The 26406-nt window shown below is 35.3% G+C and overlaps 1 protein-coding gene and 1 long non-coding RNA gene across 4 annotated transcripts in view; one reads left to right on the forward strand and one right to left on the reverse strand.

Moving 5' to 3' along the window:
- Positions 1 to 917: 917 nt before the first annotated feature.
- On the reverse strand, positions 918 to 25761 carry cd4-1 (CD4-1 molecule). Of its 2 annotated transcripts, none has more exons than XM_032559488.1 (11): positions 25479 to 25761; positions 10778 to 10909; positions 5573 to 5635; positions 5336 to 5491; positions 5054 to 5209; positions 4536 to 4772; positions 4094 to 4456; positions 2692 to 2943; positions 2451 to 2551; positions 2304 to 2347; positions 918 to 1563 (listed from the first exon to the last, which is right to left on the reverse strand). In XM_032559488.1, exons 3-11 carry the CDS (start codon positions 5625 to 5627, stop codon positions 1533 to 1535), a joined length of 1395 nt encoding a protein of 464 aa, XP_032415379.1. In that variant the 5' UTR covers positions 5628 to 5635; positions 10778 to 10909; positions 25479 to 25761; the 3' UTR covers positions 918 to 1532. The 2 variants fall into 2 exon arrangements, with proteins under 2 accessions (XP_032415379.1, XP_032415380.1); XM_032559489.1 differs by lacking the exon at positions 25479 to 25761 and adding an exon at positions 22646 to 22845.
- Positions 2815 to 26406, forward strand: part of LOC116717852 (uncharacterized) — a 31340-nt gene continuing 7748 nt past the window's right edge. The window contains exons 1-4 of one of the 2 annotated variants that reach the window (XR_004338822.1): positions 2815 to 2902; positions 9222 to 9299; positions 19750 to 19802; positions 21908 to 22016. This is a non-coding gene — a long non-coding RNA (uncharacterized LOC116717852). The remainder of the gene's footprint in view (positions 2903 to 9221; positions 9300 to 19749; positions 19803 to 21907; positions 22017 to 26406) is intronic. The other variant, XR_004338821.1, reaches the window with a different exon arrangement.

Here is a 26406-nt window from a genome sequence, read left to right on the forward strand (position 1 = left end):
TATATATATATATATATATATATATATATATATATATATATATATATATATATATATATATATATATATACAGTACAGACCAAAAGTTTGGACACACTTTCTAATTGAATTCAATGAGAAGGTGTGTCCAAACTTTTGGTCTGTACTGAATACAGACCAAAAGTTTGGACACACAGTCGTGTCCAAACTTTTGGTCTGTACTATATATATATATATATATATATATATATATATATATATATATATATATATATATATATATATATATATATATATATATATATATATAACTAAACTTATTGCTGGATTTAAATTGGAAACAGTAGAAAGACAGCATGTCAACATCAGTAAGGCTGTCAGGAGGTACGATCGGGAAGCAATTAACGGTGAGGGAGAGGTTGTGAACTGTCAGTCATTACAGAAAAGCAAATATAATCTCCAATGAATCACTAATCTATATGGTTTAATATATAAAAAACCTTCAGGGAAACATTAAAAGCTTCTGTGCAGAGGAGAAGAGGGTTAAAATCCGTTTTGTCTGACTGGCAGAAAAGACAAAATCCTCCATGGATTGTTAAAGTTACTTTTTAAAACTGCTGAAATAACCCTATACTAGTGTATCCAGAAATGTTTCTATAAAATGTAAATATAAATAGCAAAAAAAGAAAGAAACCTGCTGCCTTTTTATGGTCTGAACACTTAAAATTGATGCATATGGCCAATCAAGATGCAGTCCTTATGAGATATTTTTATAGTCTCTATGCTATTTTTTGAACAAAGAGACTTTGAATATTATTTTAGACGAACATATTCTGATTTTATATTTGAAAGATTGTCTTGACTCTTTTGAACGGCTGGTAAAAACGGCTGGCATTTCGGCCGACCTCTTTCCATTTTATATCAAACCGACAAACATCTCAGTTTAAATCTCAAAGTTTTTATTTATTTCTACAAACTATAACAATAAATATTGTTCAGTGTGTTCAAATCATTTGTATAATCAAATTGTATAGTATTTTATTTTCTGAAAAATTTAAATTATATTGTATTTCCACTGATTGTAGTTCTTCTTCCTGTTGGACAAAGTTTACTTTTGCAAAATATGCAAAATTATGATCACTGATGAAGCCAAAGTAGCAAGAACTGATCTCTGGTTGATGTATATCAATTACCAAAGTCACATTTTAAAAAATTACTGAAAATCATTTGTTGGAAAAGTAGTTAAAACTTTTTCAAAGCTGACTCATTTTCATTAAGATGCCAAGTTAAAAACAGCAAATATTTGATCTGGTTGAAATGACCATTATCAGTAAAAAACAGTCCAGAAAGGTAAGAAAAAGTGATTGATATGTACAATTTTTACATTTGTTTCCTCTATTTTTTCATTTTAGCGATGTCTACAAGTTTCCATCTCTTCTGTCTCTCCTTCAACACATGAAAGAGAGTTAGCACAGTTCAGAAACGACGAGGGTCCGTTTGGGACAGAATTGTTTGCATGACGCCCTGATGTCCTGCTGTTAACATCCCAACTGTCAGGCCTTGTAGAAACCTTTTGGCTTTGGGCTGAAAAACAAACAAAAGAAAAATGTTTAGTTCAAGAAAAGAGACACAAATGTTCTCGATTCTTAAAGGTGACCTATTGTGCAAAATTGTATACTTCCATTTAGGTTTTGACTGCTTCTAAAAAAACAGCCCAAGGGCTTTTAATAAAAAACGCCCAGTCGTTTATTGGCAATAAGTTAATGTTTTTCGGTGTCTGGAAAATGAGCCGTTTCAAAAACCTCTCAATTGTGTCACTTTCAATGGGCACTGTGCCGTTACCTAGTAACCCCAGCAGAGTTCCAGCCTGTTACCTAGCAACTCATGTGGAGTTCCAACATGTTTGGTCACCTGGTTTTACCACTGTATGAGTTGTACTATGGCTGCTGGAAAAGACAAGTGATTCATTGTTGACTTACCATCAAAAAACTGCTTGTTACATTTTTGTTGGTTGTGTAGGAAGTAATGCTAATGCTAATGCTAATGCTTTTCCACATCTGTTTGCAGCCATTTTTATGTCTGAGTTGAGTTGGGAGGGCGTGGTCAGCAGCACCTTATTTGGATTTAAAGTGACAAGACGCCCTAAAACATCTCTTTCTGAAAGAAGTTCAAAATGATTTTGCAATAAACATTTTTTGTAGCCTGTAGATAAATCCTAACCTGTTCAAGGAAGCATAACAGGTCACCTTTAAAACTTTAGTTATATGTGTCTAAATGCATCAATGCGTGCCATCCTGTCAATCCAGGAAATGATTATCGCTTACTTTTTGCACTTGCAGAGTCGATGCCTTAACTGTCTCATCTTCCGCTGATGTGAGTTACAAAAAAGAAAGACAGGCAGTGAGAAAACGAGAAAAGAAAAGCTAACATTCATGTCTGATCCAAATGAAAATGAGAAGAGTTTAATGTACCTGTCTGCGCCTGAAGAGGATGAAAGCTAGAATGAGGAGGAGGATTAGGATGATTCCAGCGGCGCATATGGTCACTATCATCCACACAGTGAGAATGGGATCTGTGGAGAACAGAGAGATAGAGTCGTCAAACAGTGTACAGTAGAGGAAATGATAAGTTCAACCAAGTTTCTGTCTTCAAGTGGCCGCAGGTTCATAACCATGTCATATTTCCTGCTCTCCTCTCGCTTCCTGTGCTCACCGATCTTCAGAGTTATCACAGCTGACGTCAGCGTCGTCGTGTTCCGCCTCAGATCACACCTCCACTTTCCAGAGTCCTCCGTTCCCACTCTCGTGATGATGAGGTGACCGGACAAAAAATCGGCTTTCGCCAAGGATGATGTATCAGGGGGGACCCATTTCACCGTGACGCCAGTTTCCAGAGGACCGCCGGTGGAGCAGGACAGGTTCAGGTGATGGCCTGAAATTAACTCCGTTCCTGGGGAGGGGGTGACTGGAGAACAAAGAAAAAGTAGATTTTGTTTTTTAATTTCAAAGCAGAAAACTCACTGAAAAATAAATCTGTCACGGCCTTCTAAGTTCCAAAACCAAAGTTTTTCCAAGGAAGTGGGTGGCAACAGGTGGTTCGTTTCTTTCACGCACTTCCGGCTTGATTGTTTGAAAAACTGTTAGACAAAACAGCAACTAAAAGTTTCTTACAACCTACAGTATATAAAAATGAAAGTTAACTTATCTGATCTTACAAGGTCAAAAAATAGTTTTAAAAAACCTCCTGTTGTCACACCGGACACCGTCCTCCACCAAGATGTGCTTTTAATATCTTAAATTAATGGAAAGGTCTAAAAGTTACCAAAGTAATCTTAATTCAAAACAATTATTTACAGATTTTAGTGCCATACTAACTTACGTATATTCTAACTACCTAGAGAAAATATAAAGTAGCTGTGATTAAATTACAAATGTGCGCAAATCTGTGTCGATATTCTGCTAAAAAAACATTTTTGCAATCACAGTGTTTCCATTAAATAAGAAATTATTTTAAAATCAGATGTTTTCTTCAAGCAATAAGTCATTAAAAATGATGTTACATGAGATAGATTCATAATTCAGTCATGGCGCTAGCGCTCATCATTCATCGGCGTCTTATTCAGGCGTTGGCGTGACAAGCTCCTCGCTGCTACGTAAACGGCGTTTTGGGGAGATTAGTCTGCGATTTTACAGAAGAACAATTTGTTCAACATGTTCAAATGTCACACAACTTTTTATAAACTGTGCGATGCTGTGAGCTGGATAGTGACCAAAAAAAACAAAAATAAAGCATCCTCCTTCTACTACTTCCTGTTGTTTTTGTCGTTTTCACCAGTAGTAACATCCGGCTGCTGATCACGTGACTCATGTGATGCAAAAGAATTGTTTCAATTGCAGTTTTGCAGAATACATCTATTTCGATATGACTGAAAATCCACCTCATCATGATGCAAAAACAGGAGTTTTTTAAAGAAATTGTTGTGTTTACATTAAGCAAATTTACTTTCGTACTTTCAATTTGCGCAATTTTATGGCTAACAGAAATGCAGCTGGTGAAAGAACTTATGTGTTGCAAACATGTAACATAAACCAGCCGAAGTTTTGTTTTCACTTACTTTCCAGCACATCTACAACCAGACTCCTGCTGAGCACGTAGCCATTTGTAAATGTGATGGAGCAGTTGTAGGTCCCTCTGTCTTCTACCCTCGCCAGATTTCTGTGCAATGAAAAATTTCCACCATCTGTGAAGTTTTTATAGCTCAGTTCTCTGGCTGTATTCTCCTGTTTCAGCTGTCCATCCTTTGATGAGAAGGAGAAGATAGTCTGTTGATTGGAAGATGTTTTCGGGGTGAAGAGCCACTCAATTGTCTGAACGTTGGACAATATTTTTTGCACAAACTCTTTGGGAGTAATCCAAAAAGGAATGCTAAGAGGGAGGTTTGTAGATGTGTAGACATATTTGGAAGCAGAGGAGAAGTCTGAAACAGAGAAAAACCGTAAAAAGATTCAAACATTTTTCCAACATGCAGCAATCTGTGTTCACAATCAATCACTCACCAACAACAGAAACAAAAAATTCGAATTTGTTCTCTTTTCCGTTGTCTTTCACAACACACTCCCAATTTCCATTGTCTTGGCTTTCAGCTTTCTTTGTGACTGATCCTTGGATAGGAGATGCTTTGTTGCCCGTTGGTTTTATCCAATAAACTGAGGGTCTTCTTTTAGTCTCAGCATTGCAGTTCAGAGACAGACGATGTCCAGGGATCAGGAATGGTCGTTGTTCCTCCATACTCACTAACATAAAAACCAGAATGCATAGATACGGAAATGTGAATTTAAAATCTTAAAAAGAAAACTTTCAATAAGGAATATCTCAGCTTTATTTTAGTGATTTTGTAGGTTTTCTTGGAAGTGAAAAATTTAAAAAGCTATAAAAAACTGATCAGATAAACTAAAAGTTGTAGGTAAATACTTTAACTCTGAGCAAGACATTGAAAACATTGTTCATATATTTTGCCATGTTAAAGTTAAATGTCTTGTGGTTAAAATACAAAACATTCATAATTTATTCTTACCCATGACTTTGATCAGGTGAAATTTTACTGTGGCATATAGATTAGTACCATCTTTCACTTTGCAGACGATGGTTCCAAAGTTTTCCTCTTGCATGTTATTGATGATCAGACTATTGGAAGAGATGGACAACCTGCTGGTCCAGATTTCGCCAGAAACTGATGCAAAATTGATTGAATACAAAAAAATGTCAAACGTACCACAAATTACAATAATTATTAATATTGCTTTTATTGGTAAACTCCAAAAAGATAGTAAGTTTCCATTTCCAATGCTTTGCTTACCTGGATTAACATGTTTTCTACCAAAATAGGAAACGTCGGCAATTTCAATCTCAGGGCCTCTTTCAAAGAACCAGCTTACGTAATATTGTTGAGGGAGGCCTGGAGAATTCAGTACAGCCCTTTCTCCAACACGACGATAAATCACTTCATCAGCCCCTAAAAGTGAAATAATATTAAGTGTTGATATGCAAAACCAAAACACCTTCTTCTAAAAAGTCTGTACTTGGTGTTTCTTACCACTTGTTTTGAGGACAATGATGAGACAGAGGAAGAACTGAAGCAGGTTCTTCATTCTGGTGCCTGAAAACACAGTAGGAGAAAGGATACAGAAAACTGTAGTGAATGAATTGTTAATTATTTTTGAAGAGAATTAATTCACAAATTAAGACAGATAAAGATTTTCTTATTTCAACTGTAAAGTCATGATATACAGTCACATTCAATAAGTAAGAATGCTTTCTGATGAGGCTCATTTGTCAAAAGAACCCTTTGAAAATAAACTTTAAACTGGTATCAAGCATATACTTTTCATTATACTTACATTTCTGTTTTATAAAATGTATTTTTTACAAATCTGATGTAATATTCTAATTTTAAATATCAAGTTCTCATTAACTGTAAGTGAAAAATCATCATAACACAAAAGTAAAGGCTGGAAATTGTGTAAAGATTAATCTATATAATGTATTTCTCTTAATGGTAAAGATTCTGTAATAAATGGACTTTTCAATAATATTCTAATTTATTAATAGGGTCTGTATATTAGAAATAGACAAGGATAAAGATGTATGATCACAGAAATTTCTACATTGCCATAAAACATAGTTTATACATTTAAACAAAGCAAATATTTATGCTTGAAAAAACAGTGATCCAAACATTGAGCCTTGTGGAACACCTGCAACCTTTTTGTTGCTTTAAAAAAATTCCTGAATTCAAGAATGGGGGCATTAAAGAGTCCTATTATATCAAAACAAACCATTTTAGCTCACATGACCTTTTTCGCTCTAGTTTAAACGAGTTATGCTGTGGGCCTTGTATTTTGAAAATACTGCGACTCGTCAGCATTTATAATTTCCTGTCTTAATTCATGACTTTGCAAGGAAGAGAAATCCAATTTTTGTAAATTCTCATAAAAAAATTAATATTTCAAAGCAGTCTCTAGAAGGATCTTCTTTTAAATTTACAGCTTTTTTTGGTGGAATTATCCTTGTTTTAACATTTAAATTGCTTCAATATTAGATTTTGGTAAAGAGGTGAAACGATTTAAGCGGAAGCAGCCCTGGGGTTGTGGTGGTCTCAGATTTAGAGAGATTTTTAGAAGATAAAAGAGGAAAGGTTCAGAAAGCTGAGAGTAGGCGGCCTGTGGTGGGCTTTGGATTCAAACAAGCAGGCAAACGTCGAGGGGGAAGAGAAACTCAGCGCGCGTTCGCTGGCTTGTGGTGGGACTTGATTTAGTTAAGGTGCAGATTGTTATCCCAGTTCTCCCCTCCCCTCTGCCTCTCACACCCCCTCTCTTCCTCTCCTGTTCCACGAAAGACGGATCTCTCCACGCTTAAAGGGAGAAAAAAGAGAGACCACAGCACCAGCAGCGAACACAGACTGTGGTTTAAGGCACATGTTTATCCTTTTATGCCTGTTTTACTGCTTCATCTCACTTTCATTTCTCTTTTATTCTCTGAGTTCTGTTCAAAATACTGTTTTAAATAATCAGAATCAAAATCAGATTTATATTGTGTGCACAAACAAGGAATTTGACTTAACTTTTCAAGCGCTCACAGCGTACAGACATTAAATACAAATATATACACTACAGTCAAATAAAATAATAACAAAGGAACTATTTTTTAAATTTAATTGTTATATTAAAGAAAAATTTCCTCCCACAACTGTCATTCCTATAGAGAAACAGGTTACTTAAAAAAATGTATTTCTTTTTACACATTAGCAATAAAATACTTTTTTTCTTTATCTACTTTACAAATGATTTATTGTAGATTTTCCGCCCAGATTATGAAGACTGTCAAGCTCTGTCTGGCTTGAAACACACCAATTATACAAAATCAATTAAAATAAATGGCACAATTTGTTTAAAATATGTTTTGAATAATTTAAGACACAGAACATTTTATCAGATGATGATTACTATTCTGGGTCTTAGAAGTTACTGAACATAAGAAATTCAACTGTTATGAGATGATCCGTATTAATCTTTTAGATGAGCGGTGTCAAAGGCTTTTTTGCGCCACTGCCAAAATTGGCAAATTTAAACTACCCACAAAATTAATTAAATTAAAAATGCAAAAATGTGTTTATTGTAGTTTTTTGTTTGTTGTTTTACCTACTCAATGATAAACAAAAAAAAAAATGTAAACCTGTGAATAATTAAAGATCCAAAACATAAAAAGGACTTCGGACTGTTACCTTATTAAGAGAAAACATATAATTTCCCATTTTTAGGGGGTCATCAATTGTTTTTTATCTTGTTGGCCCAAGTTTTGGCATTCTTGACTTTTGATCGGGGACTGAAAAGAATTATGTCGAGGACCACAAATGGCCCACGGACCACACTTTGAACAGCCCTCTACTGGACATTTTTATCCTTAAATTTTTATAAATATGCCTAATTTTCTTTTTTAAATGGGCCTCAACCTTATGGCAAAAATAAACAATGCCATGTTTAATAATTATAAAATGGTAAAGAAGTTGTTTGGCTAGTTTGTTGCGTTTTTATATTTTCTTAATCAACGGTCGAGTTCAGACTGCCGTGATTTTGGTTTGGTCCCGTTTTCTCACCTTATCTTCATCGCTTTATTCTTAAATGACCTGTATGTCTCATTTGGTTAAATGACAAATGAATTAGCCAAATGTTCATGTGTTTGTTTATATATAAAACTCTTGAAAAGCTGGCTTTGCTAATAAATATTTAATGTTTATAGTATCTCATTGACACATTATGTTGCAAAAAAAAAAAAAAAATCAAATCTCAGTTTTACTAAGTGCTTTCCTTAGTGAAACAGAGACTGTAATGGCCGCTGCTGCGCGCTATCTGAGTCACGTGACTTGCCCTGGGCGCTGTCGTTACATATCCCCGGTCAAATATCCGTCTGGGGGCGAAAACTGCTCACATCGCGGCTGAAACATTATTCCTCCAAAATTTAAATTTGGACATTAAGGCAAATTTCAGCATGTAATATCAGCGCGGCTACAAGCTAGCATTAGCCACTTCGGAAAAACATGAAAACAGCATAAAAACGTCATCATCATGAGAAAATGAAAGTTTATTAAATACTACGGATTGTTTTTGTCAAGTAAGAAATACATTTACACCTATTTAATGGATCTTTGGACGTTTTGAATCGACTTTTTGTTACGGTACTGTAATAGCTTTCGTGGCTAAGCTAACCTGCTGCTGCAGTAATGCTTTAATTTAGACCGCTGCGTCTTAAAATGAGGAGATATGTGTTAATTTAAGACTGCTGAGTTTTTGAGTATATATAGCTAAGTTCAAAAACAACTCATACCTCTGGTAGATTTAGATTTAAAGTGATTCTCATTCAACCAGGAAGTTTGTTTCTTACTTTAAATGAGATAGGAATATCTTTATAAAATATAATAAATCAGTATAAAAGGAAAAACCTAGAAGTTTTTTAAATAATCATTAATCTGATTTATTTAGATTTTTAAAAATTATTTTTTATAATTATTTAAACTATTCTAAGTTATCAATGAAAAAGCTTGGCATGCATTGCAGCTTCCTGTAATTGCTGTCCATTTGATTAGATGTTTCCAGGATTATTTTGTAAATTTATCTTTGGTTATAAGCTTCAACTCCGAGGATGGAGGGCCTCCTTGCCATCACCCTAATCTTTCGCTCCTTTCACAGGTTCTCCGTTAGTTGGAAGCGTGGATCCTGACTGCGCCACTCAGAAACATAATGCGACTTGCAGCCAGAAGAAACCAGGTGATAAAATAAAAAACAATACATTAAATAATAAGAATAACAATTTTGGGCTCAACTGCACATAACATTATTACTTTTAGCGTTGTATTAGACTCAAATAACTGACAAATACATAATCATTGGTGACTTGGATCGCTATCAGAACTATGTCAAATACATTTATGTGTATTTATGTGTCTGATAGCGATACTATCCATATGTCTCTATGATAAACTTTGAATGCCTAAAAAGCAGAAGGTATCATGAGTCACATAGGTTTGGACTGAGAAAGGAATAATGATTCAGTATTTGTTACAGCTGATCTGTAAGAGTGTGACATGTGAATGTAGAGTGCAGAGAGACACAGATGATGAGCAAGACGTTCAAAGTCTTTGCACCTGTGGAAGTTTAACCCAGAAACCACCATGATTGTATCTGTAGCAGGATGAAGCTTCAGATCCACTGATGATGAGGAGGGAAGGGCGATATGAGGGCCGAACAGGGCGGAAAGGTTAAAGAAAGTTATAAACACAGGACAGATGGAGGTTCAGTCTTTACTGAGGGAGTTCTGTGATTGTTTGTTGGTTTTGTTCTTTTTTAATTGCCTCTTTCTTGTATTTGAGGAAATTTGAGGCGAACTGCCTTTTTTATTCTCTGACAATGACAGAAAATAGAAAATGTTCTCAATACTTGCTGTCCAGGCAAATTTCACTTCATATTTTCAAATATGAAATTAGTTTTCGTGAATTGCGCCTTCAGTTTTACGCCATATAGAGCTTCTTGAATATGTAGTTGTTACATATTATGAAAATACATTTAGACAGCTGTAGATAGAAAATTAAGTAAAAGAGGTAAATGTTACAGTGGAGTGAGGTTATAAATTTGTTTACTACTGTAACTTATTGTACACAAACTGATTGTTTATCGTTATAATTTCTGTGCCTATTTCTGTGCCATATATATATATATATATATATATATATATATATATATATATGTATTTTAACTTTATAATTTGCAAATTGCACGTAATTTAAACATGGAGCATGAGTAGCGCTCATCGTAGCGGTCAGTTGTCCTGTACCTTCAGAACTGTAAATTTTATTTATAGTTTCTTTAAAAAATAGAGAGAAAGGGATTTACTAAAGAAAATGTTGAAATATAAACTTTTAAGTTTTAAATTACTTTCACCATATATTACATATTTATCAGTTTGTGTTCCTTTTACACTCGACACTTTGTTTTTACGTGGAATCTTATCAAATATGCAGAGAATAAACATTTTGTCAGTGAATAAACATGGCATTAATATCCTGTGATTATATAAATAAAATAGAAAATGTCTGTTGTTGAGGCCTCGGTGGGCCTGCGGGGCAAATGACTTAAAATCATTGTTCAAAAAAGGTGTCACTGTTTAATAAAGATGTTAAGAGCAATTTATGTTTTAAAAATCAATGTAAATGTGTAAATATGTACATTTAGAAAAGGTTTATACTTACAGCCCTTTTCAAGTGCCAAGCTCAGAGTGATCCGTTGTAGACGGTGATTCGGAGTCAGGCGGAAATGCTTTGTATTTTATCTAGCGAGCCGTGTTTTTAAGAACCGTTGCACCTCCCACTGCAGCGATTGGTCTGAAAGAAAGACGCACAGTTGTTAATTAAAGCCGGAAACAAAATAATGACCTTTGATTGGTTGTTGTAGGGAAAAAAAGAGACACATCTGCATAAAAAATACAGTTTTTTTAGCCTAAAACTGTTTCCATCTATTTGTGACAAGAATCTCCAGGATGAATTATAGCTTAGAAACACAAAACTCATCTTTCGGGCAGTGTGAAGATACCGTTTTAAATCAATAAGATATATTTTTTTACAATTTCTGTCCAAAATATTCCATTAAAAGCCTATTGGTCTAATAAATATCTAATGAACACATTTTAGACAAATAACAATATTTTATTCAATATGTTTTGCAGTTTGTTTTAATTTCCGTACAAAATATCCAAACTCAGCCTTCACAGTGCAGGTAGATTAAAAAAGGAACCAACCCTGAAAACCAAGCCACCCACAAACAAAGATATATATAATTACACAAGAACTATTAGAGATAGAAACATTATTTTTTCTGTTTTCTGTTTTTATTTCTCTCTTTCTTTCTGCGGGTGTAGAAGCAGACTTCTCGGATCTTGTCTTGTGTTTTTTCACTGACAGACATGATATGTTTAAAAAATAAATAACTACAACTTGAGAACAGTTAATTGTATTTAGTATGATCTGCATAATTTAATGTACAGCAAAAATTAACTCAGTTCCATCTGAGAGGTTTACGACCGACCTCGGCGCCTGCTTCCAAACTTCAACCCGTCGAATCATGAGAACAGAGTTTATCACAGCTTTTTTAGGGTTTAATGCTTTTTCTAAAGGATTTTAGTGGCCTTTATTTAACAGCAAGTAGATAAGAGGAAGGGCAAACAGAGAGAAGTGGGAAACATGCAGGAAACGGCAGAAGGCCGGGAATCGAACTGGGGACAATCGCTTCGAGGACAGGAGCCTCCGTTTATAAAGCGCAGGCTCTCTCACTGATCCATGTGGTGCCCAGTCTTCCATGTTTTTAGACTGAACATTTTTAATGCCTGAATCGACTCACCAGTGTAACAAGTCCAAAGCTTCTCAGCACCACAACAAATCGATGTTGAGAGCTGGAACGGAGGTTTCTTTGGATTTAGAGGACGCAGTATGTCCATGTCTTCTTGCGCATTTAAAAACTCAAAAATCAGAAATCTGCGTTACCACACAAACTGAAAGAATCCCAAAAAGAAACTTCTGCAAGGTCAAAACACTGAACATCTATGGACATACGACTATTTCAGGTCAAGCTACTCTTTTTAATCCAATTATCCCATTTAGTCCAAAGTAAATAAAGCAGAACTTTGTTAATGTGTCTAAGCACTTTAACGTGCTTCGACACATTTTGTCTTTGTTTAGAAAGGCAATAGTTTCTGTGTTTCTGCCATTTTTCATTGTTGAATCTGCAGCTTTGAGTGAAGCGTTAAAAATTCAACACTATCAAAATGTAAATTATTTTATTGTAATTTGGGCCGATAATTCAAAATTCTTCACATGAAATATTATTCGCTTGAAGAACTGTGTCGAACGTTAATCAGTTAAGGACTGAAACTTGTCCGTCTGAATCTGGTTTTTGAAAACTTGTCAAACAGTCTGTCGCCGTCAATAACGTGGCTCTGATAACTGGTGAGAAATGACCATTTAAATAATTTATATGAGCTCATTTTGGGCTTAAAGTTTAAAGCCTGCTATAGGAATCACCTCCGTCAAGATGGACTTCAATAATCTCAGCATAGTTGATGCCTGTGGCTGAGTTTGGTCTTCTAATCGTGTTTTATTCCTGCCCAGTGGAAGCTTGTTGTTGGCAGTTTTACTACATTAACCTTTTTCAGTATTTTCTGCAAATCTAAGCCTTCAGATGGCCAAAGTTTTTTAAGGCTAGGAAACACATATTATTCCTTTTCTGCTCTCTCTGACGTTCATTAAGAATAAACAGGAGAAATTAAACATTTCACTTTATGATCAGTGGTGGTTGTTTGTTTCTGAAGGTATTACAATTATGGACTAATAATTCAAAGTTTGTCTTTTGCACCGAGTTTTATTTTTAGTCTCAGGCTTTTAATATCAAGTCGTTTCATTGTTTATTTTTTCAAAGAATACATTAAAAAGGAAAGAAAGATAGTCTGATTTTCCCATGTTTGTTTTATGACTTCATGAACAAATTTAACCTGACTAAACGATGATTAAAATGAGCAGTGGATATGTCCCAGCAACACACAAGTCTATTAGTGGAAGGTTTCACTGTTTTCAGTATGAAAAAACCTTAATATTTTAGTTTAAAACATGTAAAGATAATCATTTGGAAACAGTTTATCAAAGCCCAACTTTGGCATTTAAAAACAAAATTAAACAACCAAACAAATTCTTAACTTTTGTAACTCTTGTGTTTTTTATTGTAAAAATCCATGTTCAATTTATGTGTTTCTGAAATTTAAAGTAAAAATCTGCTGAATAAAATCAATTACTTTCTATATGAGAAACTATTGAAGGACTGAAGTTAAAGATCTGCTCACAATAATCAGTTTTAACATTCAGGAGATGCTGCGTCCAAAACTATTGTCTATCTTCTCAGTAACACAAACGCAATCCAATTCACTCTTCTTTCAAAAACTCTGTTTTTTGTGAAACTTAATGAATGGGGACTCAAGTCCCACTGGGTGAAAGTCACTGGATGTTTGTGGTCCAGCTAACTTTGAAATTAAAATGAACATGAAAGCATTTGGTTAAAAAAGGTTAAATCTTGGGGATAAAGAACATTTTCCATTTTCTGCATCATGGCTGAAAAGCTTCTCTCTAAAAATTAAAATGTGTCCATCTGAATCCAGCGCAGTACAGGAAAGACAGGATTTATGTCTTTTCTTAGTTTCGTCTAAATTCAACCTCATGCAGACTCTAGAGAGAGACACCAGAATCAGACAGTTTCCTTTGATCGGGCAGATCAACTACTGAAAAATCAGATTCTTTTTAATTCATTGAATGCATAAAAATAAGACTTCCCATTATTATTCCTATTATTATTTTTAAACACATCAACCAACACACACTTTTTTCTAAATTAATTAAGTAAATATCAGATAAAGGTTAGAGAAATGTGCTCTGATGAAGCAGCGCTCCAGTCCAGTCCTCAAGAGCTTCTGTCCTGTAACGTTCAGATGCATCCTTCTCTAACGCGCCAGAATCAAACCAACGGTTCAGTAACAGGCCTCCACAGATGTGAATGATGATTTTGAAATTCAGTAATTTGATTCAAGAGTTTTGGTGAAGTAAAAGTTGCAAGAGGATAACAATTGTAGAAGAAATATTTTCGATGGAAAAATTGAGGCTCCAAGAAGCACGTCTGTGGAGAAAATTGGAAAATTGCTTTTTATAAGGCTTTAAATGCAGAATGAGGACTGGAATAATAATTGATGAATATACTAATCTGCTAAATTGTCAAAACATTACAGTCTCCATAAATAGTTTCCGATTTGTCTTTTTGTTGAAAAACATACTAATAAAGATCTAAGTGACCAAAAAAAAGTTGCAACAGAGCAGCTGGAGGACTGGACTTGTGTAGCCCTTCTTTGATGCATTAACTGGAATATTCTTCATCTTTTACATGTTACGGCCTTTTAAATGAAAAATCTCAAAGAAAACCAATCGGTAGCAGACAAAGAAGCCAGATGGGTGCATTTCTAAAATGTCTAGAGGATTTTTATAGACATATGTTTCTGTTTGAGACATGACCTTTGGTCATGGTTTTGGTTGGTTTGTGTGAAAATCACCTGTTAAAACTTTACTTTCTCAAATATAAAGTGAAGCTGCACACAGACATTTGTTCTTTTTTATATTATTTCCCAAGTTAACTGCTTCAAATCTGCTTAGATACCTGAAAAACCTGATTTGTAAAAGGAGAAACATTAAAAAAATCGATACAGTTCAGCACATTTCACACCGTTAATCCTGTTATAGAGTAAATTTTCACTTAAGCAGCTACAGTTATCAGATCATTGGGCCGGGTGCTTCAGAAACACGCTGCTGAGGTGGTTTGGAGACAGGAACCACAACAAGGACAAAACAAACATCTCATACACGTCTCATGTGTCTCTCTGAGGTTTCTGTGCTTGCCTCTGTACTGCCTTCATGAAGGCTTCACACCTGCTTCTGTTCCCTCTGAGCTCGTAAATGAAACGGGCCTGTCGCTTCCTCTGCACGACGAGACCTGCAGGTTAGAAACACGTCTCCTGTAAATAATAAACCGCCTTTAAAGAGGGTCTGAGTGTGAATCTGTTTAAAAACGCTGCGGGCCAAGCGTGGCGTTCCTCTCTGTCGATTCGTGATTTTGATGGAAAACACCTGAAAGTGAGGACTCCCTCGTTAGTCACTCACCTAACGAGGGTGTGTGTATCACAACGTGTCATTACCGAAAGAAAGAAAGACCCAGTGTGGGCCACGATCAAGAAACAAGGAATGATTCACATTTTTCACTCTGCTCATCCCCCGTGTTCTCCTTCTGAGGGTTTCCCTCAGTGATCGATCTCAGTTTTTCTTCTGTTTTTTTGCATTCAGAATAACCATTTTATGTTAAAGCTAATTTAAGCAAATAAACAAACGGTGGATGTTTGAGGCCCAGTGGAAAAGAGCGAAATGTTTCATTCTCTGCAACACTTCAGATGTGTCAATGCACAAAATGTCAGTGGAAAAGAGAATGAAAAACAAGTGACATTCTGCTCAGTGACTGAAAACATTTTCATCTTTTAGCTGATGGAGGGGAACTTCATTCAAGCTTTCTTGAAACCTCAACATTGTGAAACAGGGGATGAGGACAGAAAAGTTTACGGTCTCTCCCACTCATTTCTTCTTCATCTGTGATGTTATTTTTGGTTAGTAGGCTTCTCTGTGATCACTTCGTCAGAATGGAAATACAGGCTCCTTGTTTTTGACAGACAGAGTAGTTTATAACACAAACAGGATTACAGTAAATCAGATTACAGTATTAAGCAGATGTACAGTGTTTCTTGATACAAACAGTGTAATTAATGTGAATTTGCATTTAGCTTCCCTTAGCCAAAACTTTCCGACTCAAGCTCCTTGTTTGGCAATTCTTCTTCATAAAATAGCTAATTCTCAGTCAGATATTTGGGGATCTTCTTTTAACATGAAGTCTTTCCTACAGATTCTCACTTAAATTTTGATCTGAACTTTGACTGGGCCACTTTAACATCTAAAGTAAATCGTTCCATTGTATCTCTGCCGTATGTTTATGGTTGTTGTTGTTCTACTGGAAGCTGAACCTCCACTCCTAGCTTAAATGTTTGGCAGATTCTAACATGTTTTCTTATATTATTGTCCTGTGTTTAGCGTTACCCATCTTCCATCAACTCTAAATAGCTTCCCTTGGCCTACTGAAAGAAAGTATCCCCATAGCATGATGCTGTCACCACTATGTTTCTCAATGGAGATGGTATTGTCAAGGTGATGTATACAGCTATGTTATGTTTTGTGCTCAAAATACGACATCTTAGACTCATTTAAATGAGTCTAGACTAGAGCATGTTCTTCCACATGTTGCTGTTGCTGTGTCCCTAAACTACAAACAGATTACGCTTCCATTAATTGGTTAGGATAGGTCTATAGACTATGCAAAACATTTTCATTCCATTTTTTCTTTTGCACAAAATCATTTTTACATAACGAGACTTTAGTGTAGTCAGTTCTGAATATTTTGGGTACCTTTCAGAATAAGTTGTTTTAAGGTCTCTTGTCTCTTTAAATCCAAATAAACTGCTGGTGGCCACGCCCCCAACTCACCCTCGCCTAGAAATTGGCTCTATGCGCAATTATACAACCGTCTTTGAACATTATACAAACATCTTTTCTGAATGGTAAGTCAACGACAAAACACTTGTCTTTTCCAGCAGCAATTTTACCGCGCAAATAGCGGTAAAACTTGCTGAGCAAAACTCCTGGAGCTCTCCGGGGTTGCTAGCCGAGCTCAGCTACCAACCCCAACAGGGTTCTGCTGTGGTTGCTAGGTAACGGCTCTTTGCCGGTTGATTGTGACTGTACAAACGGTAGCTTTTTTAAACGGCTAATTTTTCAGACGCCATAAAACATAAACTTATTGGTAAAAAAAAAATAGGGTTTTTTTTTTTTCATAAATGCTTCGGATGTTTTTAGAGGCAGTTAAGACCCAAATGAGAATTTTGAGAAAATTCCTAATAGATCACATTTAAGACTTAGATCTCTGCAGCTGTTGTCTGGTTACTGTAATATGGGCCTAACAATAGATTTGGATGTGCGCCATGCTGTTTTCGTGTTCAGATGATAGCTTGAACAGCAATCTTTTTATAGCTCATAGCTTCATAGCTTAGCTAACCTAGCCTGGCATGAAAAGCCTCTACATGCATCACGTTTCTGCTGTTTCTTGTTCTTTAAGATGATGTTTGTTCACTAATGTTATCTAAACAGCTGAACAGCTGGATTAGATTAAATTTAAGGTCTTTTGTTTACTAATTTGGTTTTTATAAGGGTTTTTATTTAGGTCTATGAGAGTAAAAAAGGGTCTGAATACAAATGTGTCACACTTTTCAGGTTTTCATTTGTAAAATTTTTTAAACAATTTATCCATTTTCTCCCATTTCACAATTACAGTATGTTCAACTTGATGATAGTCTAAAATAAAACCCCTTCCAAAAAACATATTAAAGTTTACAGTTTGATAGAAAAGGTTAATTGCAACAGAAATAAGCTCAAAGGAAGGAAGAGTCAAAGTAAAGCCTCAAATCTAATCGTCTGAAGAAAAATAAGCTTCAGTCTACTGAAGAAGAAAAACTGATTCCACAGTGAATTTAATCCAACTGTAAGTTCTGAGGAAAAAATTTAAAAAAAAACACAAAAATGGCAGGATATGTCTGTGTGATTATGTGCCTCATCGTCACTGAAATCACAAAAAACACTTAAAATTTTGTTCTTGTATGAACTTCCAGACTGTTGAGTTCAACGTTTATACACAGGTTCATCAGTTCAGTCATTTAAAATGGTTTCACGTTCAAGGTATTCTCCTCAGTGAGGCACGTTGCATCTCCAGTTTAATACATGCACTGTGGTTAGGACAGAAACCTACATTCTACCATTTGATCTGCGATTGGCTAATGATGACAGAGGTTATTGATGACGTTAGTTGGCCATGGAAAACTTGCTCTGCCTACATTCTGCTCTGTCTGTATCATTTACTGTTTGCGCATCAAAACTTGCTGCTATATTCCTGTAAATAATCAAGATATGTATTCATCTTTTTATGCCAACTCATGTAAAAATTGTAATGTGGCTACTGAAATAGAAACAAAAACTGTCATGTATGGAAAAAAAAAAGTTTAAAAATCCCAGAATATTTATTTCTAGTGTTGGCATATTATGTTCTTAGGTTACACAATGAAAGTAAACAAAGCATAAGGTGTTTTAAACAAAATGCATTTGAAGACGAACAATATATGTAAAAATACCGGGTTAAAAACAAACAAACTATGGCGTTGGCTTCATTAATATTCTGCTTTACTTAAAAATATCAGTCTGCTATAAAAAATATGTTGGGCTTTTTCCGCCATTGGAGCAAATTAAACAGTGAAAGAAGAGTTAAACTTATTTTGTATATCACTTTTTACCCCTGTATCAGAAATTTCCCCAAATTTCTTTCTAATTTGAGCCGTATTTTATTGTCTAAATGGAGCATAAATGTCCCTCGTAGCAGGAAAACGCATTCTGTCATTCCTGAAAAGCATTTTTGTCTTTTTGTTTTGAAATGTCTCCCTTCTGTCCTCTATGAACTACATATTACACTACATTCAGCCATACTCAATAATTAGAATATTGAGTAGTTGGTTTATTTCAGTAACTCAGTTCACCAGCTGAAATCGTTTTTTCTCAAATTTCTCTCTAAATTATAGTGATTTTCTGCTTGTATCTAATGAAATCGCATTCTAGATTAGATCAGACTAATATAAACAATATTTTCAATACAAAACTGTGGTCTTAATGAAATGTATGTTTAATACCTGCTTAAAGGTTGTTATTTTCAAAATGTTCCTTTAATCTGGCGAACGACTGCAAAACATATAAAGCATGCAGCAGAGTTACAATCTGTACTTTTATAGCTGCATTTAACCCCAAAACCTTTCACAACCCCAGCATATTTTGATTTTATTTCATTTTTATTCCCGCAAGAAATTTGTTTCTGATGAGAAATCAGATAAGCATATCTCAAAAGATACTAGAGCAAAGTAAAAGGTGCATCAAATCTGGGGGAATATAAACAGAAAACTGATTTGCCATGTAATAAAAAATATTTATACTTCTTTATAATTAATTAAAGAAGTCTCCAAAAATAGCTCATGTCTCTATATTTCTGAGCAGCTTCTTGCAGATTTCTATGGGTGTTTGTTGATTTCTCGTCGATGATGAGCTCCTATCTGAAACAGATGTGGATTATTGTTGTTTAAATTTTAAATATTAACAATCAAGCAGAAGGAATTTAACATTTTTATAGAAGAAATCTGCTGTGACACTGTTGGGCAACCAGACCCACCATACCATTTGTCGGTGTTATCAGAACAAAGCCATTTTTTTGTGAACTTATATATATATATATGTTTTGTGTGTATGTTCCCGTATGGATGTGTGCATACCTTAAAGGTTTTTTTCTTTAATGAAGTAAAAATTTATCAAAATAAAAATTTTATCTGTGTAACTATTGTCCTTCATTTGGACGATCTCAAAGTTCAGTGTCCACAAATTCACAGCATGCACAGAAGCATGCAACATGACAATTTCATGTAAAAAGATGTTCTTTTTTCTTTCTCTCATTGTTTCAGAGTAATTACACGTTATATTAGAGAAGATGGAGAGCAATGCGTCTGCAGAGCAAGTAAGTGCCACTGAACCAAGTCGATTTGTCCCTTAATGTCCTCAAATAAAAAACTAATTAAAGCTCCGACCTTCATCCTCCTAATGAATACTTTTTTATTCGCTTGTTTGTACACAAAACCTTTATTCTTCATGTTGCACACTAAAGAGACACAGAGTGCTTTGCAGTTTTAGTGATGTTGACGTTAGAGACAGAAACAGAGTGAATGCTTGAAAAAGTAAAGATGAAAATGTAGTTTTACCCTCAACAGTTCAAAGGCGGCATGTTTAATCTGCTACACAAATATTACTAAATCCACAGGAGACGCGTTATATCCATCCATACTACAACCGTCCTGAAGCGTTTTCAAACATTTCAGCTCAGGAGAATAATTTTTCTTAAAGCCATAAACCATCTGAGAATTCACTGCAAAAACACAAAATCTTACAAAGTATTTTCTATATTTGCATTATTTTCTGCTGCAAATAGACTAAAATCTGCAAAACTAACTTACAAGTAACTTTTCGGCAAAATGTGGGAGTTTGCTTTAAGTCAATAATTCCTTAATACTGATGAAAAAGAAGTAGCTATAAGTCAAAATATCCTGTTCCGCTGGGAGATTATTTCACTTATAGCTAATTCTTTTTCATCAATATTAAGGAATTATTGAATCAAAAATAACCTCCTATATTTTGCTGAAAAGTTAATCGTAATTTATTTTTGTTTTATTTCAAATATACTGAGATATTTACACTAGAAAGTAGAACAAAAATACTTGGTAAGATTTTGTGTTTTTGCAGTGAAAGAAGTAACAACGGTCAGGAACAAAACAAATAGAGATTTTTCTGAATGTGTAATTTTTGTAAAATGGCAGGATAAAGAAGGTTGTTATTGTTACACCTGCAGCTCTTCTATTACTTTTAACAATGTTAAAAAGCGCCTCCAGTTCAGATTTAGAGTATTTCTTCAGTCAGTAAAGACTTTTGGGAGAGTTCATGTAAAAGGCAGCTTTTATGCTACGTGGTTAAACATGCAGACGTATCCGTTTAGCGTGATCATGAATCAAAGGACTATCTCACAAACACAGACAGGTGCTCTGCTGCTGGTGGCCTGAAACACACCTGTGAAACATTAAAGGCCAACAGACCAGTTTCACCATCACCTCTTATTCCCTTTAATTTGCACCACATCCCCTAGTGAAGCATTAACGGCCAACAAAAACCCCACTAAGATATGGGTCCCTATAATATCAGTTTAGCACCTCATCGCTCTCAAAAACAATTTTATCTCAAGCAGAGTCTGAAGTCTGATCACAATCTGGAGTTTACTTAAACGTGAACTCGAGTGATTTCGACGTGTGAAACCTACGTGGGCCTGCAGCTACACATGAGGGGAGTTTACAGGGAGGGGAAACACCTCAACACATGATCATTTGACTCCGAACAGATCGAGAACATTCAGTTTTTAAAATGTTTAAATCCTTTGGCAGGGCTTCAGTTTGCACCTGCAGCTGGCAGCTTGTTTAAAATGCCTAAAACTCCCATTCTGCAGCACCGCTGCTCTCTGCGCTCAACATGAATGTGGCACAAGTTTGTGCTTGGGTTTCCTGCACAACAACGGCTGTTTTATGGTGAAGTAAAAGCAAGTGAAATCACATTAGCGGATCTGCTTTGGCTCCTGATGGAAAACACAACTTGAAATGGAAATACAAGAAGGAGGGATAATCACCAGTTCATGAATTTCGGTTTCGCTTTGAATGCCTGAATGTGTGTGTATGTGTGTGTTCATTTGTGAAAGACAATGAAAAAGGGAACTGAGTAATGCCGGTTATTATGAATCTATGAAAAGGGAATCCTATTGTCTCATATGAGGACACCCCCAGTGAATAGACAGTTATATTTTCATAACAGGGAAACACAGCTTGGTAATCGCCTGCAGAGAAGAAAAAAACGCACATTAAGGCTCGAAAGTAGACATAAACGTTGGGTGAAATGATGAATTAGATCCAGCAAGAGGAAATGGAGAAATTTAATGTGTTTTTGCTCTTTAAAATGGTGCAGAATAAAAGCTGTGTCACTTTAATTCATCACAAAGCCAAGAGTTTATCAAGAACTGCTGCTTTTCAGGTTTGTGTGCAATAAGTGGACGGACATCAAAGAAATCAGCAAAACTGCAGAAGTTTAGGACAGCAAAGCCATCTGATGATCCTGATTTCCCACAGCCAGCAGACTGAAGGTAAAAACAGCTCCAGAAAAGTGATACTGCAGTACAAATGCTAAAACATCACGAAGACAGATATGCCTGCAGGACGGCATTGAAATTATGAAGCAGAGACTCTTCATCTTAGTTTTATCGCAGGCCATCAACAAGGCGAGCTATTTCACACGCAAAAAAAACATAATTCCTTCTTACGATGTATCGACAGTGAGAGAAGAAGCATTATCTTTAAAGGTAATTTCTTAAAAAGAATCACTTTTCTTTTTTTAACCAAAGTGAATCTATTCTGTCTTTAAACAAAATCTTGCAGCAGATATGATACAAAATACTTGGCATTGGACTAAAAAAGCTTCAGACAGCTTATATAAAGACTCCCCATTGTAATATAATATAAAATATTGCAATTATATGTCCTCAGACTGACTAAAAGCCTAATAGAGGAACGCACAAATGGCTTTTTGAAGCAGTTTAGTTTGCAGCGAACACAAACATAACGAGCCTTATTCTCTTTACGGTATATTATATTCTCCTGCATTTTGGAAATTACACACATATGTTCGTCCGCAACAAAAAAATTCTCCACTACACTGTCTAAAATAGTTTAAATCCTTAGCTCGACTATCGTTACAGCATTTAATCTGACCCACCTGCAGTCCTTACGGGGCGGTCACTGAGGAGATTTGACCATTTCTAAAACTAAAATGAGACAAAAAAGACCCAAAACTCCCCAACATATCAGATCATATAACAAATAAGGAAGTGAAACAACAAAAGTTTGTTTTCATATCCTTAAAGAGTCTCCATTTACAAAACTTACAAAACTTGCGCTCATGTCTTGAAAAAGCAAAAATAATTATATTAAATGTTAAATTTGATTTGTCTTTTAATTTTAATAGAGTGGAGGTTTTTATAACAAGACTATATCTCCTAATAAAGCTTTTTATTGATAATTGTTCTTCAAATAAGATAAATTTAATCCATTTTATAATCCCAAATCCTCATCCAAAACCTAACACTCTTGAGACAAGAGAGCATAAGCAAGATTTGAATCCTAATTCATAGATTTTATGCACTTATAATGAAGCAAACTGAATTTATACTTTCAGAGTTGGACAACGAGAATGAAAGGAGCAGCTACGGTTAAAGTGCCTCTGAAAATACAAAAAGATTTTAGTAAAGACATGTCTCGGGACTTTTCACCACAATAATGCCAAACACTCAAAATGTTTTTATTTTTTAGTTTGATGAATCAAAAAAGGAAAGTTTAAAGTTGCTATTGTATTTTTTTTTTCTATTTTCTTTTAAAGCCATAGCACCAACATGCCCACTAATCCCAGTAACAGATACTGGGAGTTTAATTAGTATACAGGATAAAATACAAACAGCACCTCTGAAGATTATGATCACTGCATCAGATTTGTAGTAAGAACACTAAAGTAAAATACAGACTTTTATTTACATAACAGATCAGAGACAATTTCCCTCGGAAACAAACGGCGAAACAGACGCGCCACTGGATGTTTTTTAGTACTATTTCATATAATTATCTCAATACATTCCCAAATATTTATTAAACCTTACAAACGAGCATTACAAAGCAGAATTCATGCATTATTTCTGCATTTTTAATTAAAAAGTGTTTTAAGTTACGGCTCTATGATTGTGCGCCAAGACATCCATAAATCCCAGGAAGTGAGACAGAAAAATCCAGATTATTCTGCTCACTGGATTGTTTTTAGACATCTGATAGCAACAAAGCTTGACCAATACAGGCATCGGATTTTATTTTTTCCCCATCGCTGTCCTCATTTCTTAAAATATTTTTTTCAGTGTAATGAATGTAATCAGTCCTCTAAATCAGCAATATAAGGGCGGATTTGTTATTTTGTGTAAAAAATGTTATTTTTACACTTTTAATATAAGAAATGCTTTGTTTTGCAGCACAGGCGCCAAAATGAACGTGATTCGACTTAACGGATTTTAAAACAACCCTGTTGTTTTAAAATCTGTTATTGTAACCCACCAAGACAAAATATCTGCCAGAAAACTAGAAACTGGTTGGTTACTTCTGATGGACTAAATAGTAGTTTTATGCTGTCACCAGGTTTAAGGGCTTTAGTTGAACTCTTGTTTCTTTCATTGCGTTTGCAACAAACTCCTGCAGATAACAGCTTAAAGTTTCAGCTCATGAAGCCTTCGACCTGCGTGGCGCACTGATGCTTTCTCCCCACAGAGATCATGAACATTGGGATTTATTCAATTTATTCTTATTAGACCTTCACTATCGTTACACGAGAAGCTCCAAACCAGCTGTGTGTTTACGATAAAACCCAACAGTGACACTCATACAAGCACTGCATGGACCTAATGACCCTATTATAATCATAAATCACACAAAATATGCTCTGTATATAATATCTAATCTCATTGATTTTGCACATCGAGCCAGGGGGAGCCATTAGGGACACGTTTTGTCAAGAATGTCATTATGGTGATAATATCAGTTATATAACCTTCTGCTCTTCAGAAAAATACATGAATATTCTGCAGTTTTCATCAGTAAATGTGCCCCCCCAGATCAGGATTTAGTTTGCAAATAACAGTTTTTTTCAAATGCGGATGAACAATTATTATTCTAAATACAAACTAAACAACCTTACAGTAGTCAGGTTTCACATTATCAGCAGCGTTTTCAATCGATTGGCAGCAGCTGGAGATAAAAGTCAACAAAACCTCCATAGAAGAGCTTCACTCTCCAGGATTAGTGTACTTTTAAATCAAATGTGCTGAAGTTTGTTCACCTCCATGTATGAACTGCTGCTGTAGGATTAGCACATATTTAGCATTCTTTTTATCCAATGATTGCGAAATATACGCGTTCCAGTTGCATAAGTTCTGATCTTTCAATGTAAAGACGAGCATCTATTTTTGGCATATAGGTTTTGACATTTTGAAAATCTCTGGCTGTCGAAACTTTGAAAGAAAATAGAAACACTCGTAAATTAGTGTCAGGGAGGAAAAGCTGCTGATTAAAGTTGGTGTTTCAGGTTTGCTAAAAGTGCAGCGATGAACAGGAGTAACGTATTAAATCCCACTAAATTTTGATCCACTTCTTTACTGTTTTGTGTGTTTTTATCAGGTAATGATAATAAACAGTCTGCCAACTGATTCCTTGTATTTGTTGTACATATTTCAGTTATGGAGACATTTTTATAAGGTCAAACACACCTGAATCTGTCTAAAATCAAATCAGTTGTTGCATAGATAGAGTTAAAAAAGAAATAAAGGCCAAAGTTACACCAAAGTATTTACACTATCTACCCTCTTAAGGTGTTCATCACTGGTCGCGTATCCTAACTTGTTCGTTTTGCTGTTTTAAGCCTGACTTTTATGTTTTCTATCAGAAATAAATCGTTTTAATTTGCCTACTGTTTTCTAATAAAGCTTTATGTGAATAGAGAATATTTAGGAGTTACTCACAGGTGATGATCTCAGTACAGCAATGAGTTCAGCTCTGACATTTGGCAGCTTGTATGCTGTGACACCGTCTCGTTCATACACCGCGACACACACAGGAAGTCAAACACCTCTATGATCCAATCCGTTCTGCTACAAGCCAAATGGATCACCTGCATTAAATTCAAATAGCCTGTATGCCACTGACTTCTGTTTTAGCACTAATGCGTTTTTTAGCCACATAGACCACTTCCAGGTGCCCAGGCAACACTATGTTAGCAATGGCTCCTCAGTCACTGCAGGACTATTAATGTTGTTTATAAAATTATTCAGATGTCCTCAAAAGCTCCAACACCAACAAAGGATTTAAGCTGTTTGTGTCAAACTTCATAAAGAACTTCAAAGGTAAGTTGTGTGTTCACCAAAATACCTGATATGTGTCTAACATAGCTAACATCGATAGGCTTACACGGGTATTATGTAAACATTAAGTGTTTTGTTTACCTGTGCGATGTTATATATTTACCTTGGTGCAGCTCTTGCAGCTATCGCTAAAAGCAACAGGAGCAAGAGGCAACCAGACATGATCCATGTGGCTTAAATTTGAACAGAAATATGTCACCACTACTTGTGGCATATAGGCTATTAAGGAGCAGGAACAACAAGGAGCTACCAGCTGACAAAACAAGATTGCATTTTAACTTATAAGATATTATCTTTTTACTCTTTAGTATATATGTCACTGCTGTTGGTGTGTGTGTGTGTGTGTGTGTTTAACAGGTGTTTTATTGCATGTAGAGCTGCACTGGGGTCAACACCTGCATCTTAGTGCACCAGTTGTGGGAATTTCAGAGCTTTGGAACCAGTACAGGCCCAGTTTACTGCGTCTCAAACAAAGTGTAACAATATTGTTTGAAGTTACAATGAAAGAGCTCATGAAGCAATGATTTCT

The sequence above is a fragment of the Xiphophorus hellerii genome, chromosome 3, assembly GCF_003331165.1.
Source record: "Xiphophorus hellerii strain 12219 chromosome 3, Xiphophorus_hellerii-4.1, whole genome shotgun sequence".
Taxonomy (NCBI): domain Eukaryota; kingdom Metazoa; phylum Chordata; class Actinopteri; order Cyprinodontiformes; family Poeciliidae; genus Xiphophorus; species Xiphophorus hellerii.